At 39.9% G+C, this 17,596-nt stretch overlaps 1 protein-coding gene across 1 annotated transcript in view; it reads right to left on the bottom strand.

The window, feature by feature from the left end:
- LOC133643557 (guanine nucleotide-binding protein G(s) subunit alpha-like) overlaps window positions 1-16,975 on the bottom strand; it is a 108,593-nt gene extending 91,618 nt beyond the window's left edge. The window contains exon 1 of the mRNA XM_062038199.1: window positions 15,844-16,975. Coding sequence (XP_061894183.1) covers window positions 15,844-15,982 — 139 coding nt within the window. The 5' untranslated portion in view covers window positions 15,983-16,975. The remainder of the gene's footprint in view (window positions 1-15,843) is intronic.
- Window positions 16,976-17,596: the final 621 nt, after the last annotated feature.

The raw sequence follows: 17,596 nt of genomic DNA, 5'->3' as shown, positions 1-17,596 counted from the left end.
TCCTCTACAAGCCAGGAGTGCTCTGCTGTTTTCAAGGACGGACTGCCTAAACGTTAGTTAAAGATCCTCCATATGACAGAAGCGCTCTGCTGTTCGGCAGCAACAATGGCAATCAAAGCTGTCCAAGTGCCTCACAAAACAGGAGCACTCTGCTGTTTTTAAGGATCTACTGTCAAAACGCAAGTCAAAGATCTATCTACAATACAGGAGTGCTCTGCTTTTCTTTTCTTTTCTTTTAAACACAACAAAAATGTTGATCAAAGTTTCTCTCTATAAGACAGGAGCACTTTGCTGTTTTTAAGGATACTAAAAAGTGTTTTTGACCTTTACAGTACTAGTCAAAGCTCCTCATAACACAAGTGCTCTGCTGTTTTTACGGACCAGCTGTTACAAAGCTTTGAGATGCCAAAAACGCTGCGCTGTTTTTAAAAACACGCAGCAAAAATGTTGATCAAATAATAATGCTGTTTTTAAGGACCGACTGCATGAGCCTGAGTTAAATTACCTCGAAATGACAAAAACTGTTTAAAAAAAAAAAGTGCAGTAAAAATGTTGATCAAAGTTTCTCTTTAAGACAGGAGCACTTTGCTGTTTTTAAGGATGTACTGTCAAAATGCAAGTAAAACTCTACAGTATATGGCAGCAGCACGCAGCTGTTTTTAGAGCTCTACTGCAAACATACAGTACCATCAAAGCTCTGCTGTTTTTAAAAAAACATGCAGTGAAAATTTTGTTTAAAGTTCCTTTATAAGACAGGAGTACTTTGCCGTTTTTAAGAGTCTACTGTCAAAATGCAAGTAAAAACTCAACAATATACGACATGAATGCGCTGCTGTTTTTAGAGATCTACTGCAAACATACAGTACTAGTCGAAGATCTTCTATAGAACACTCTGCTGTTTTTTAAAACAATTGCATGAAGCCAAGGTAAATATCGTAGAGATGAAAAACATTCTGCTAGTTTTTAAAAACATACAACATAAAAGTTGTTTAAAGTTTCTCTACAAGACAGGAGCACTTTGTAAAAAAAAAAGGAAAAACTTTGCTGTTTTTAGGGCTCTCCTGCAAACAAAGTCAAAGATAGTTTATCCTTTAGGTGTTTTTAACGACCGATCCGGAGTTAAATTGCCTCTAAATAACAAAAACGCTCTCTACAAGACAGAAGCACTTTGCTGTTTGCTGTTTTTAAGAATCTACTGTCAAAATGCAAGTAACAACTCAACGAAAGTGTTGCTGTTTTTAGGGCTCTCCTGATAACATACAGTTAAATATATTTTAGGCGCTCTGCTGTTATTAAAAACATACAACATAAAAGTTGATCAAAGTTTCTCGACAAGACAGGAGCACTTTGCTGTTTTTAAGAATTACTGTCAAATGCAAGTAAAAAGTCAACGGGAGCCTTGCTGTTTTTAGGGCTCTCCTGAAAACATACAGTCAAATATCTTTTAGGTGTTTTTAAGGACCGATCCCAAGTTAAATTGCTTCTAAATGACAAAAACGCTCTGCTGTTTTTAAAAAAAAGTGCAGTAAAAATGTTGATCAAAGTTTCTCTACAAGACTGGAGCACTTTGCTGTTTTTAAGAATCTACTATCGAAGTGCAAGTAAAAACTAAGCTGTTTTTAGGGCTCTCCTGCAAACATACAGTCAAAGATTTTTAATCCTTTAGGTGTTTTTAAGGACCGATCCCGAGTTAAATTGCTTCCGAATGACAGCTCGGCTGTTTTTAAGGATCTACTAGTCGAAGATTGCCTAAATGATGTTTAGAGTTAGCAAGGTGTCCAAATCTGGGATCAGTTTCAGATTAAGACCGAGCAGGACAGCTCCTAGGCTACTAATCCCCCAAAGTAACCTCCTTAATTTGCGTTTGTACTCTCGGCGGATTAGCGGGCCTGAAGGATCAAGACCTCGGTGAAGGTCCGCGGTCCCACGTCACAATCCTGGACCCTGGACGAGTAGCCATGAGGCTAGGAAGCGGTCCACTGCATACAAACATACAGTGCTAGTCAAAGTTCTGCTGTTTTTAAAAACATGCAGCGAAAATGTTGCTCAAAGTTCCTTTATAAGACAGGAGTACTTTGCTGTTTTTAAGAGTCTACTGCCAAAATGCAAGTAAAAAATCCACAATATACGACATGAATGCGCTGCTGTTTTTAGAGATCTACTGCAAACATACAGTACTAGTCAAAGATCTTCTATAGAACACAAGTTCTCTGCTGTTTTTAAAAAAACAATTGCATGAAGCCAAGCAAGGTAAATAGCCAGGAGATGACAAACATTCTGCTGTTTTTAAATAAATACAACATAAAAGTTGATCAAAGTTTCTCGACAAGACAGGAGCAGTTTGCTGTTTTTAAGAATCTACTGTCAAAATGCAAGTAAAAACTTAACGGGAGCGTTGCTGTTTTTAGGGCTTTCCTGAAAACATACAGTCAAATATCTTTTAGGTGTTTTTAAGGACCGATCCCGAGTTAAATTGCTTCTAAATGACAAAAACGCTCTGCTGTTTTTAAAAAAAAAGTGCAGTAAAAATGTTGATCAAAGTTTCTCTACAAGACAGGAGCACTTTGCTGTTTTTAAGAATCTACTATCAAAGTGCAAGTAAAAACTAAGCTGTTTTTAGGGCTCTCCTGCAAACATACAGTCAAAGATTTTTAAGCTTTTATGTGTTTTTAAGGACCGATCCCGAGTTAAATTTCCTCCGAATGACAGCTCGGCTATTTTTAAGGATCTACTAGTCGAAGATTGTCTAAATGATGTTTAGGTTAGCAAGGTGTCCAAATCTGGGATCAGTTTCAGATTAAGGCCGAGCAGGACAGCTCCTAGGCTACTAATCCCCCAAAGTAACCTCCTTAATTTGCGTTTGTACTCTCGGCGGATTAGCGGGCCTGAAGGATCAAGACCTCGGTGAAGGTCTGCGGTCCCACGTCACGATCCTGGACCCTGGACGAGTAGCCATGAGGCTAGGAAGCGGTCCACTGCATACAAACATACAGTGCTAGTCAAAGTTCTGCTGTTTTTAAAAACATGCAGCGAAAATGTTTCTCAAAGTTCCTTTATAAGACAGGAGTACTTTGCTGTTTTTAAGAGTCTACTGCCAAAATGCAAGTAAAAAATCCACAATATCCGACATGAATGCGCTGCTGTTTTTAGAGATCTACTGCAAACATACAGTACTAGTCAAAGATCTTCTATAGAACACAAGTTCTCTGCTGTTTTAAAAAAAAACAATTGCATGAAGCCAAGCAAGGTAAATAGCCCGGAGATGACAAACATTCTGCTGTTTTTAAATAAATACAACATAAAAGTTGATCAAAGTTTCTCGACAAGACAGGAGCAGTTTGCTGTTTTTAAGAATCTACTGTCAAAATGCAAGTAAAAACTTAACGGGAGCGTTGCTGTTTTTAGGGCTCTCCTGAAAACATACAATCAAATATCTTTCAGGTGTTTTAAAGGATCGATCCCGAGTTAAATTGCTTCTAAATGACAAAAACGCTCTTCTGTTTTAAAAAAAAAGTGCAGTAAAAATGTTGATTAAAGTTTCTCGACAAGACAGGAGCACTTTACTGTTTTTAAGAATCTACTATCGAAGTGCAAGTAAAAACTAAGCTGTTTTTAGGGCTCTCCTGCAAAAATACAGTCAAAGATTTTTAATATTTTAGGTGTTTTTAAGGACCGATCCCGAGTTACATTGCCTCCGAATGACAGCTCGGCTATTTTTAAGGATCTACTAGTCGAAGATTGTCTAAATGATGTTTAGAGTTAGCAAGGTGTCCAAATCTGGGATCAGTTTCAGATTAAGACCGAGCAGGACAGCTCCTAGGCTACTAATCCCCCAAAGTAACCTCCTTAATTTGCGTTTGTACTCTCGGCGGATTAGCGGGCCTGATGGATCAAGACCTCGGTGAAGGTCTGCGGTCCCACGTCACGATCCTGGATCCTGGACGAGTAGCCATGAGGCTAGGAAGCGGTCCACTGCATACAAACATACAGTGCTAGTCAAAGTTCTGCTGTTTTTAAAAACATGCAGCGAAAATATTGCTCAAAGTTCCTTTATAAGACAGGAGTACTTTGCTGTTTTTAAGAGTCTACTGCCAAAATGCAAGTAAAAAATCCACAATATACGACATGAATGCGCTGCTGTTTTTAGAGATCTACTGCAAACATACAGTACTAGTCAAAGATCTTCTATAGAACACAAGTTCTCTGCTGTTTTTAAAAAACAATTACATGAAGCCAAGCAAGGTAAATAGCCCGGAGATGACAAACATTCTGCTGTTTTTAAATAAATACAACATAAAAGTTGATCAAAGTTTCTCGACAAGACAGGAGCAGTTTGCTGTTTTTAAGAATCTATTGTCAAAATGCAAGTAAAAACTTAACGGGAGCGTTGCTGTTTTTAGGGCTCTCCTGAAAACATACAGCCAAATATCTTTTAGGTGTTCTTAAGGACCGATCCCGAGTTAAATTGCCTCTAAATGACAAAATCGATCTGCTGTTTTTTTTAAAAAGTGCAGTAAAAATGTTGATCAAAGTTTCTTTACAAGACTGGAGCACTTTGCTGTTTTTAAGAATCTACTGTCAAAGTGCAAGTAAAAACTAAGCTGTTTTTAGGGCTCTCCTGCAAAAATACAGTCAAAGATTTTTAATATTTTAGGTGTTTTTAAGGACCGATCCCGAGTTAAATTTCCTCCGAATGACAGCTCGGCTGTTTTTAAGGATCTACTAGTCGAAGATTGTCTAAATGATGTTTAGAGTTAGCAAGGTGTCCAAATCTGTGATCAGTTTCAGATTAAGACCGAGCAGGACAGCTCCTAGGCTACTAATCCCCCAAAGTAACCTCCTTAATTTGCGTTTGTACTCCCGGCGGATTAGCGGGCCTGAAGGATCAAGACCTCGGTGAAGGTCCGCGGTCCCACGTCACGATCCTGGACCCTGGACGAGTAGCCATGAGGCTAGGAAGCGGTCCACTGCATACAAACATACAGTGCTAGTCAAAGTTCTGCTGTTTTTAAAAACATGCAGCGAAAATGTTGCTCAAAGTTCCTTTATAAGACAGGAGTACTTTGCTGTTTTTAAATAAATACAACATAAAAGTTGATCAAAGTTTCTCTACAAGACAGGAGCAGTTTGCTGTTTTTAAGAATCTACTGTCAAAATGCAAGTAAAAACTTAACGGGAGCGTTGCTGTTTTTAGGGCTCTCCTGAAAACATACAATCAAATATCTTTTAGGTGTTTTTAAGGATCGATCCCAAGTTAAATTGCTTCTAAATGACAAAAACACTCTTCTGTTTTTAAAAAAAAGTGCAGTAAAAATGTTGATCAAAGTTTCTCTACAAGACTGGAGCACTTTGCTGTTTTTAAGAATCTACTATCGAAGTGCAAGTAAAGACTAAGCTGTTTTTAGGGCTCTCCTGCAAAAATACAGTCAAAGATTTTTAATATTTTAGGTGTTTTTAAGGACCGATCCCGAGTTAAATTTCCTCCGAATAACAGCTCGGCTGTTTTTAAGGATCTACTAGTCGAAGATTGTCTAAATGATGTTTAGGTTAGCAAGGTGTCCAAATCTGGGATCAGTTTCAGATTAAGACCGAGCAGGACAGCTCCTAGGCTACTAATCCCCCAAAGTAACCTCCTTAATTTGCGTTTGTACTCCCGGCGGATTAGCGGGCCTGAAGGATCAAGACCTCGGTGAAGGTCTGCGGTCCCACGTCACGATCCTGGACCCTGGACGAGTAGCCATGAGGCTAGGAAGCGGTCCACTGCATACAAACATACAGTCCTAGTCAAAGTTCCCGCTGTTTTTAAAAACATGCAGCGAAAATGTTGCTCAAAGTTCCTTTATAAGACAGGAGTACTTTGCTGTTTTTAAGAGTCTACTGCCAAAATGCAAGTAAAAAAATCCACAATATACGACATGAATGCGCTGCTGTTTTTAGAGATCTACTGCAAACATACAGTACTAGTCGAAGATCTTCTATAGAACACTCTGCTGTTTTTTAAAACAATTGCATGAAGCCAAGGTAAATATCGTACAGATGAAAAACATTCTGCTAGTTTTTAAAAACATACAACATAAAAGTTGATCAAAGTTTCTCTACAAGACAGGAGCACTTTGTAAAAAAAAAGGAAAAACTTTGCTGTTTTTAGGGCTCTCCTGCAAACATAAAGTCAAAGATAGTTTATCCTTTAGGTGTTTTTAACGACCGATCCGGAGTTAAATTGCCTCTAAATAACAAAAACGCTCTCTACAAGACAGAAGCACTTTTCTGTTTGCTGTTTTTAAGAATCTACTGTCAAAATGCAAGTAAAAACTCAACGAAAGTGTTGCTGTTTTTAGGGCTCTCCTGATAACATACAGTTAAATATATTTTAGGCGCTCTGCTGTTATTAAAAACATACAACATAAAAGTTGATCAAAGTTTCTCTACAAGACAGGAGCACTTTGCTGTTTTTAAGAATTACTGTCAAAATGCAAGTAAAAAGTCAACGGGAGCCTTGCTGTTTTTAGGGCTCTCCTGAAAACATACAGTCAAATATCTTTTAGGTGTTTTTAAGGACCGATCCCAAGTTAAATTGCTTCTAAATGACAAAAACGCTCTGCTGTTTTTTAAAAAAAGTGCAGTAAAACTGTTGATCAAAGTTTCTCTACAAGACAGGAGCACTTTGCTGTTTTTAAGAATCTACTATCAAAGTGCAAGTAAAAACTAAGATGTTTTTAGGGCTCTCCTGCAAACATACAGTCAAAGATTTTTAATCCTTTAGGTGTTTTTAAGGACCGATCCCGAGTTAAATTGCCTCCGAATGACAGCTCGGCTGTTTTTAAGGATCTACTAGTCGAAGATTGTCTAAATGATGTTTAGGTTAGCAAGGTGTCCAAATCTGGGATCAGTTTCAGATTAAGGCCGAGCAGGACAGCTCCTAGGCTACTAATCCCCCAAAGTAACCTCCTTAATTTGCGTTTGTACTCCCGGCGGATTAGCGGGCCTGAAGGATCAAGACCTCGGTGAAGGTCCGCGGTCCCACGTCACGATCCTGGACCCTGGACGAGTAGCCATGAGGCTAGGAAGCGGTCCACTGCATACAAACATACAGTGCTAGTCAAAGTTCTGCTGTTTTTAAAAACATGCAGCGAAAATGTTGCTCAAAGTTCCTTTATAAGACAGGAGTACTTTGCTGTTTTTAAGAGTCTACTGCCAAAATGCAAGTAAAAAATCCACAATATACGACACGAATGCGCTGCTGTTTTTAGAGATCTACTGCAAACATACAGTACTAGTCGAAGATCTTCTATAGAACACAAGTTCTCTGCTGTTTTTAAAAAACAATTACATGAAGCCAAGCAAGGTAAATAGCCCGGAGATGACAAACATTCTGCTGTTTTTAAATAAATACAACATAAAAGTTGATCAAAGTTTCTCGACAAGACAGGAGCAGTTTGCTGTTTTTAAGAATCTACTGTCAAAATGCAAGTAAAAACTTAACGGGAGCGTTGCTGTTTTTAGGGCTCCCCTGAAAACATACAATCAAATATCTTTCAGGTGTTTTAAAGGATCGATCCCAAGTTAAATTGCTTCTAAATGACAAAAACGCTCTTCTGTTTTTAAAAAAAAGTGCAGTAAAAATATTGATTAAAGTTTCTCGACAAGACAGGAGCACTTAACTGTTTTTAAGAATCTACTGTCAAAGTGCAAGTAAAAACTAAGCTGTTTTTAGGGCTCTCCTGCAAACATACAGTCAAAGATTTTTAAGCTTTTAGGTGTTTTTAAGGACCGATCCCGAGTTAAATTTCCTCCGAATGACAGCTCGGCTGTTTTTAAGGATCTACTAGTCGAAGATTGTCTAAATGATGTTTAGGTTAGCAAGGTGTCCAAATCTGGGATCAGTTTCAGATTAAGACCGAGCAGGACAGCTCCTAGGCTACTAATCCCCCAAAGTAACCTCCTTAATTTGCGTTTGTACTCTCGGCGGATTAGCGGGCCTGAAGGATCAAGACCTCTGTGAAGGTCTGCGGTACCACGTCACGATCCTGGACCCTGGACGAGTAGCCATGAGGCTAGGAAGCGGTCCACTGCATACAAACATACAGTGCTAGTCAAAGTTCTGCTGTTTTTAAAAACATGCAGCGAAAATGTTGCTCAAAGTTCCTTTATAAGACAGGAGTACTTTGCTGTTTTTAAGAGTCTACTGCCAAAATGCAAGTAAAAAATCCACAATATACGACACGAATGCGCTGCTGTTTTTAGAGATCTACTGCAAACATACAGTACTAGTCAAAGATCTTCTATAGAACACAAGTTCTCTGCTGTTTTAAAAAAAAACAATTGCATGAAGCCAAGCAAGGTAAATAGCCAGGAGATGACAAACATTCTGCTGTTTTTAAATAAATACAACATAAAAGTTGATCAAAGTTTCTCGACAAGACAGGAGCAGTTTGCTGTTTTTAAGAATCTACTGTCAAAATGCAAGTAAAAACTTAACGGGAGCGTTGCTGTTTTTAGGGCTCTCCTGCAAAAATACAGTCAAAGATTTTTAATATTTTAGGTGTTTTTAAGGACAGATCCCGAGTTAAATTGCCTCCGAATGACAGCTCGGCTGTTTTTAAGGATCTACTAGTCGAAGATTGCCTAAATGATGTTTAGAGTTAGCAAGGTGTCCAAATCTGGGATCAGTTTCAGATTAAGACCGAGCAGGACAGCTCCTAGGCTACTAATCCCCCAAAGTAACCTCCTTAATTTGCGTTTGTACTCTCGGCGGATTAGCAGGCATGAAGGATCAAGACCTCGGTGAAGGTCCGCGGTCCCACGTCACGATCCTGGACCCTGGACGAGTAGCCATGAGGCTAGGAAGCGGTCCACTGCATACAAACATACAGTGCTAGTCAAAGTTCTGCTGTTTTTAAAAACATGCAGCGAAAATGTTGCTCAAAGTTCCTTTATAAGACAGGAGTACTTTGCTGTTTTTAAGAGTCTACTGCCAAAATGCAAGTAAAAAATCCACAATATACGACATGAATGCGCTGCTGTTTTTAGAGATCTACTGCAAACATACAGTACTAGTCAAAGATAATTCTATAGAACACAAGTTCTCTGCTGTTTTTAAAAAAACAATTGCATGAAGCCAAGCAAGGTAAATAGCCCGGAGATGACAAACATTCTGCTGTTTTTAAATAAATACAACATAAAAGTTGATCAAAGTTTCTCGACAAGACAGGAGCAGTTTGCTGTTTTTAAGAATCTACTGTCAAAATGCAAGTAAAAACTTAACGGGAGCGTTGCTGTTTTTAGGGCTCTCCTGAAAACATACAATCAAATATATTTTAGGTGTTTTTAAGGACCGATCCCGAGTTAAATTGCCTCTAAATGACAAAAACGCTCTGCTGTTTGTTTTTTTAAAGTGCAGTAAAAATGTTGATCAAAGTTTCTCTACAAGACTGGAGCACTTTGCTGTTTTTAAGAATCTACTATCGAAGTGCAAGTAAAAACTAAGCTGTTTTTAGGGCTCTCCTGCAAAAATACAGTCAAAGATTTTTAATATTTTAGGTGTTTTTAAGGACAGATCCCGAGTTAAATTGCCTCCGAATGACAGCTCGGCTGTTTTTAAGGATCTACTAGTCGAAGATTGCCTAAATGATGTTTAGAGTTAGCAAGGTGTCCAAATCTGGGATCAGTTTCAGATTAAGACCGAGCAGGACAGCTCCTAGGCTACTAATCCCCCAAAGTAACCTCCTTAATTTGCGTTTGTACTCCCGGCGGATTAGCGGGCCTGAAGGATCAAGACCTCTGTGAAGGTCCGCGGTCCCACGTCACGATCCTGGACCCTGGACGAGTAGCCATGAGGCTAGGAAGCGGTCCACTGCATACAAACATACAGTGCTAGTCAAAGTTCTGCTGTTTTTAAAAACATGCAGCGAAAATGTTGCTCAAAGTTCCTTTATAAGACAGGAGTACTTTGCTGTTTTTAAGAGTCTACTGCCAAAATGCAAATAAAAAATCCACAATATACGACATGAATGCGCTGCTGTTTTTAGAGATCTACTGCAAACATACAGTACTAGTCGAAGATCTTCTATAGAACACAAGTTCTCTGCTGTTTTTAAAAAACAATTACATGAAGCCAAGCAAGGTAAATAGCCCGGAGATGACAAACATTCTGCTGTTTTTAAATAAATACAACATAAAAGTTGATCAAAGTTTCTCGAGAAGACAGGAGCAGTTTGCTGTTTTTAAGAATCTACTGTCAAAATGCAAGTAAAAACTTAACGGGAGCGTTGCTGTTTTTAGGGCTCTCCTGAAAACATACAGTCAAATATCTTTTAGGTGTTTTTAAGGACCGATCCCGAGTTAAATTGCCTCTAAATGACAAAAACGCTCTGCTGTTTGTTTTTTTAAAGTGCAGTAAAAATGTTGATCAAAGTTTCTCTACAAGACAGGAGTACTTTGCTGTTTTTAAGAATCTACTATCGAAGTGCAAGTAAAAACGTTGCTGTTTTTAGGGCTCTCCTGCAAAAATACAGTCAAAGATTTTTAAGCTTTTAGGTGTTTTTAAGGACCGATCCCGAGTTAAATTTCCTCCGAATGACAGCTCGGCTGTTTTTAAGGATCTACTAGTCGAAGATTGTCTAAATGATGTTTAGAGTTAGCAAGGTGTCCAAATCTGGGATCAGTTTCAGATTAAGACCGAGCAGGACAGCTCCTAGGCTACTAATCCCCCAAAGTAACCTCCTTAATTTGCGTTTGTACTCCCGGCGGATTAGCGGGCCTGATGGATCAAGACCTCGGTGAAGGTCTGCGGTCCCACGTCACGATCCTGGACCCTGGACGAGTAGCCATGAGGCTAGGAAGCGGTCCACTGCATACAAACATACAGTGCTAGTCAAAGTTCTGCTGTTTTTAAAAACATGCAGTGAAAATGTTTCTCAAAGTTCCTTTATAAGACAGGAGTACTTTGCTGTTTTTAAGAGTCTACTGCCAAAATGCAAGTAAAAAATCCACAATATACGACATGAATGCGATGCTGTTTTTAGAGATCTACTGCAAACATACAGTACTAGTCGAAGATCTTCTATAGAACACAAGTTCTCTGCTGTTTTTAAAAAACAATTACATGAAGCCAAGCAAGGTAAATAGCCCGGAGATGACAAACATTCTGCTGTTTTTAAATAAATACAACATAAAAGTTGATCAAAGTTTCTCGACAAGACAGGAGCAGTTTGCTGTTTTTAAGAATCTACTGTCAAAATGCAAGTAAAAACTTAACGGGAGCGTTGCTGTTTTTAGGGCTCTCCTGAAAACATACAGTCAAATATCTTTCAGGTGTTTTAAAGGATCGATCCCAAGTTAAATTGCTTCTAAATGACAAAAACGCTCTGCTGTTTTTAAAAAAAAGTGCAGTAAAAATATTGATTAAAGTTTCTCGACAAGACAGGAGCACTTAACTGTTTTTAAGAATCTACTGTCAAAGTGCAAGTAAAAACTAAGCTGTTTTTAGGGCTCTCCTGCAAAAATACAGTCAAAGATTTTTAATATTTTAGGTGTTTTTAAGGACCGATCCCGAGTTAAATTTCCTCCGAATGACAGCTCGGCTGTTTTTAAGGACCTACTAGTCGAAGATTGCCTAAATGATGTTTAGAGTTAGCAAGGTGTCCAAATCTGGGATCAGTTTCAGATTAAGACCGAGCAGGACAGCTCCTAGGCTACTAATCCCCCAAAGTAACCTCCTTAATTTGCGTTTGTACTCCCGGCGGATTAGCGGGCATGAAGGATCAAGACCTCGGTGAAGGTCTGCGGTGCCACGTCACGATCCTGGACCCTGGACGAGTAGCCATGAGGCTAGGAAGCGGTCCACTGCATACAAACATACAGTGCTAGTCAAAGTTCTGCTGTTTTTAAAAACATGCAGCGAAAATGTTGCTCAAAGTTCCTTTATAAGACAGGAGTACTTTGCTGTTTTTAAGAGTCTACTGCCAAAATGCAAGTAAAAAATCCACAATATACGACATGAATGCGCTGCTGTTTTTAGAGATCTACTGCAAACATACAGTACTAGTCAAAGATCTTCTATACAACACAAGTTCTCTGCTGTTTTTTAAAAAACAATTGCATGAAGCCAAGCAAGGTAAATAGCCCGGAGATGACAAACATTCTGCTGTTTTTAAATAAATACAACATAAAAGTTGATCAAAGTTTCTCGACAAGACAGGAGCAGTTTGCTGTTTTTAAGAATCTACAGTCAAAATGCAAGTAAAAACTTAACGGGAGCTTTGCTGTTTTTAGGGCTCTCCTGAAAACATACAGTCAAATATCTTTTAGGTGTTTTTAAGGACCGATCCCAAGTTAAATTGCCTCTAAATGACAAAAACGCTCTGCTGTTTGTTTTTTTAAAGTGCAGTAAAAATGTTGATCAAAGTTTCTCTACAAGACTGGAGCACTTTGCTGTTTTTAAGAATCTACTATCGAAGTGCAAGTAAAAACTAAGCTGTTTTTAGGGCTCTCCTGCAAAAATACAGTCAAAGATTTTTAATATTTTAGGTGTTTTTAAGGACCGATCCCGAGTTAAATTTCCTCCGAATGACAGCTCGGCTGTTTTTAAGGATCTACTAGTCGAAGATTGCCTAAATGATGTTTAGAGTTAGCAAGGTGTCCAAATCTGGGATCAGTTTCAGATTAAGGCCGAGCAGGACAGCTCCTAGGCTACTAATCCCCCAAAGTAACCTCCTTAATTTGCGTTTGTACTCCCGGCGGATTAGCGGGCCTGAAGGATCAAGACCTCGGTGAAGGTCCGCGGTCCCACGTCACAATCCTGGACCCTGGACGAGTAGCCATGAGGCCAGGAAGCGGTCCACTGCATACAAACATACAGTGCTAGTCAAAGTTCTGCTGTTTTTAAAAACATGCAGCGAAAATGTTGCTCAAAGTTCCTTTATAAGACAGGAGTACTTTGCTGTTTTTAAGAGTCTACTGCCAAAATGCAAGTAAAAAATCCACAATATACGTCACGAATGCGCTGCTGTTTTTAGAGATCTACTGCAAACATACAGTACTAGTCAAAGATCTTCTATAGAACACAAGTTCTCTGCTGTTTTTAAAAAAAAACAATTGCATGAAGCCAAGCAAGGTAAATAGCCCGGAGATGACAAACATTCTGCTGTTTTTAAATAAATACAACATAAAAGTTGATCAAAGTTTCTCGACAAGACAGGAGCAGTTTGCTGTTTTTAAGAATCTACTGTCAAAATGCAAGTAAAAACTTAACGGGAGCGTTGCTGTTTTTAGGGCTCTCCTGAAAACATACAGTCAAATATCTTTTAGGTGTTTTTAAGGATCGATCCCAAGTTAAATTGCTTCTAAATGACAAAAACACTCTTGTGTTTTTAAAAAAAAGTGCAGTAAAAATGTTGATCAAAGTTTCTCTACAAGACTGGAGCACTTTGCTGTTTTTAAGAATCTACTATCGAAGTGCAAGTAAAAACTAAGCTGTTTTTAGGGCTCTCCTGCAAAAATACAGTCAAAGATTTTTAATATTTTAGGTGTTTTTAAGGACCGATCCCGAGTTAAATCGCCTCCGAATGACAGCTCGGCTGTTTTTAAGGATCTACTAGTCGAAGATTGCCTAAATGATGTTTAGAGTTAGCAAGGTGTCCAAATCTGGGATCAGTTTCAGATTAAGACCGAGCAGGACAGCTCCTAGGCTACTAATCCCCCAAAGTAACCTCCTTAATTTGCGTTTGTACTCTCGGCGGATTAGCGGGCCTGAAGGATCAAGACCTCGGTGAAGGTCCGCGGTCCCACGTCACAATCCTGGACCCTGGACGAGTAGCCATGAGGCCAGAAAGCGGTCCACTGCATACAAACATACAGTGCTAGTCAAAGTTCTGCTGTTTTTAAAAACATGCAGCGAAAATGTTGCTCAAAGTTCCTTTATAAGACAGGAGTACTTTGCTGTTTTTAAGAGTCTACTGCCAAAATGCAAGTAAAAAATCCACAATATACGACATGAATGCGCTGCTGTTTTTAGAGATCTACTGCAAACATACAGTACTAGTCAAAGATCTTCTATAGAACACAAGTTCTCTGCTGTTTTTAAAAAAACAATTGCATGAAGCCAAGCAAGGTAAATAGCCCGGAGATGACAAACATTCTGCTGTTTTTAAATAAATACAACATAAAAGTTGATCAAAGTTTCTCGACAAGACAGGAGCAGTTTGCTGTTTTTAAGAATCTACTGTCAAAATGCAAGTAAAAACTTAACGGGAGCGTTGCTGTTTTTAGGGCTCTCCTGAAAACATACAATCAAATATCTTTTAGGTGTTTTTAAGGACCGATCCCGAGTTAAATTGCCTCTAAATGACAAAAACGCTCTGCTGTTTGTTTTTTTAAAGTGCAGTAAAAATGTTGATCAAAGTTTCTCTACAAGACTGGAGCACTTTGCTGTTTTTAAGAATCTACTATCGAAGTGCAAGTAAAAACTTAGCTGTTTTTAGGGCTCTCCTGCAAAAATACAGTCAAAGATTTTTAATATTTTAGGTGTTTTTAAGGACCGATCCCGAGTTACATTGCCTCCGAATGACAGCTCGGCTATTTTTAAGGATCTACTAGTCGAAGATTGTCTAAATGATGTTTAGAGTTAGCAAGGTGTCCAAATCTGGGATCAGTTTCAGATTAAGACCGAGCAGGACAGCTCCTAGGCTACTAATCCCCCAAAGTAACCTCCTTAATTTGCGTTTGTACTCCCGGCGGATTAGCGGGCCTGATGGATCAAGACCTCGGTGAAGGTCTGCGGTCCCACGTCACGATCCTGGACCCTGGACGAGTAGCCATGAGGCTAGGAAGCGGTCCACTGCATACAAACATACAGTGCTAGTCAAAGTTCTGCTGTTTTTAAAAACATGCAGCGAAAATGTTGCTCAAAGTTCCTTTATAAGACAGGAGTACTTTGCTGTTTTTAAGAGACTACTGCCAAAATGCAAGTAAAAAATCCACAATATACGACATGAATGCGCTGCTGTTTTTAGAGATCTACTGCAAACATACAGTACTAGTCAAAGATCTTCTATAGAACACAAGTTCTCTGCTGTTTTTAAAAAAACAATTGCATGAAGCCAAGCAAGGTAAATAGCCAGGAGATGACAAACATTCTGCTGTTTTTAAATAAATACAACATAAAAGTTGATCAAAGTTTCTCGACAAGACAGGAGCAGTTTGCTGTTTTTAAGAATCTACTGTCAAAATGCAAGTAAAAACTTAACGGGAGCGTTGCTGTTTTTAGGGCTCTCCTGAAAACATACAATCAAATATCTTTTAGGTGTTTTTAAGGATCGATCCCAAGTTAAATTGCTTCTAAATGACAAAAACACTCTTCTGTTTTTAAAAAAAAGTGCAGTAAAAATGTTGATTAAAGTTTCTCGACAAGACTGGAGCACTTTGCTGTTTTTAAGAATCTACTGTCAAAGTGCAAGTAAAAACTAAGCTGTTTTTAGGGCTCTCCTGCAAACATACAGTCAAAGATTTTTAAGCTTTTAGGTGTTTTTAAGGACCGATCCCGAGTTAAATTTCCTCCGAATGACAGCTCGGCTATTTTTAAGGATCTACTAGTCGAAGATTGTCTAAATGATGTTTAGGTTAGCAAGGTGTCCAAATCTGGGATCAGTTTCAGATTAAGGCCGAGCAGGACAGCTCCTAGGCTACTAATCCCCCAAAGTAACCTCCTTAATTTGCGTTTGTACTCCCGGCGGATTAGCGGGCCTGAAGGATCAAGACCTCGGTGAAGGTCTGCGGTCCCACGTCACGATCCTGGACCCTGGACGAGTAGCCATGAGGCTAGGAAGCGGTCCACTGCATACCCACCTAGTAGTAGTAGCCGGTGCGTGGCCCGGTAAATCTGTTTGTCTTTTTGCAGCTGCTTCTCGATCTTCTTGTTGGCTTCCCTCTGGGCCTTCTCCTCGTTCCGTTGGTCTTCCGTCTTGCTGTTGCCGAGACAGCCCATCTTCCCCCCCCGACCCAAAAAAAAAACAAGAAAAATTCCCAAGACGGTAGGTTCAAAGGCGGTCACTTGGGTGGGCAAAAGGAGGAAGAAAAAGGGGAAGGGGGATCTAAATTCTTGGACGGGCCCAAGAGTGGAAGACCCGGCTCAGAAGGTGAGGGATGCACATGGAGGTGTGGAAGGCTCCTGGCCCAGCGTGGCTGAATGATGGATGGATGATGGATGGATGACGGATGGGTGGATGTGGCTATTTACTGGCAACAAGGACGTCGGGCTGTAAATCCGCAATGAAGTCATCTGCTACCAGGGGATGTGAAATGGACATGGATGAAACCTCCTCTTATCCTTAATATCCACCGGAGCCCATGTTGGCTACATCCACTTCAAGCTTGACGGTGAAGAAGAAATAAACATTTCCTCAAAATGACACCTTCACTGGAAAACCGTCGATGGACTCTCTCCTTTTTGCCGACAAAATGACAGTTTAAGACCCCCTTAAAAAGGCCCCTTCCCCTCGGTGCTTTTCCCCCTCGTCATATGCGTGAAAATATCCTCGATGGTGGGTTTTTGTTGTTGTTGTTTGGGGTTTTTTTTGGTCAGTTCTTGAGGCGGCTGGGTGTCCTTGAACGCAACTCGACGTCCAGGTGTTGGTGGATGGAGGTCCTCCCGCTACGGTTCCCCTCGTCGTCCCCAGTGGATGGTGCTTACATGTGAGGCGGCAGACATGGAACCCACCGCCGTGTTTTCAAGCCCTCATCCAGCGTAGACGCGGCGGTTGTTGTATTTCGGAACGAGCCGAAGGGGGGGGCCGCGCCTGTTGCCGGGGAAGCGTCGGCCGTACACACGCAATGTTTCCTTGGCGGCGTGAAGGCGGTGAATGATACCCTTTTTTTCTCGGAGATTTGCACATTGAGATAGATAGCGTTGAAGAAGAGGTGGGGTGGGGCAAACGGCTCTCACGGAACCCTGGGAACGACGGACACGCGGTCAAGTTTTCTGGGTTGCGGAGCCTGATTTCCGGTGTTACCTTTCACAATAAAACGACGGTGTATTTTTGCCTTTCCGAACTTTCCAGGTTCTAAAGCAGGGGTGTCAAACTCATTTTAGCTCAGGGGCCGCATGGAGGAAAATCATGGCATTAAAACAAAAAAAAATAAAGCCAACTTCAGATTGTTTTCTTGGTCTTACTTTGGCCAAAAATAGAACCAACACATTCTGAAAATATTACAATAAAGGATCAATAATTATAATCTGCAAATAATGTGCAGTTGCTTAGTGTCTGTGCCAGGCCTGGCCCTAACCAATCTGGCTACATCGGCAGTGAAGTGTATATACTCACAAGAAACCGAATAGCTTTGTCTTTGACCTTTTTTTTTACTTAAAGAAAGCAAATTAACATATTAAATGAGAATGTTATGTTATGATTATCTTTAACCGAATCACAGCAGTGCTCAAATAAAAAAAACAGCATTCCCTCTCATGTGATATTGCTTAATTCACATTAATGATGTGCACTTTAACAACTAGGCTTACAGCTATACCTAATATATAAAGGGGGTGGAAAAGTGACTATTACCTGCAGGGCAAACATTAGCTAACCAGAAGGCAATAACAATG

The sequence above is a fragment of the Entelurus aequoreus genome, linkage group LG26 (assembly GCF_033978785.1).
Source record: "Entelurus aequoreus isolate RoL-2023_Sb linkage group LG26, RoL_Eaeq_v1.1, whole genome shotgun sequence".
In the NCBI taxonomy this organism is placed as follows: Eukaryota; Metazoa; Chordata; class Actinopteri; order Syngnathiformes; family Syngnathidae; genus Entelurus; species Entelurus aequoreus.
The sequence above is the reverse complement of the archived record's forward strand: the minus strand, read 5'-3'. Positions and strand labels throughout refer to the sequence as shown.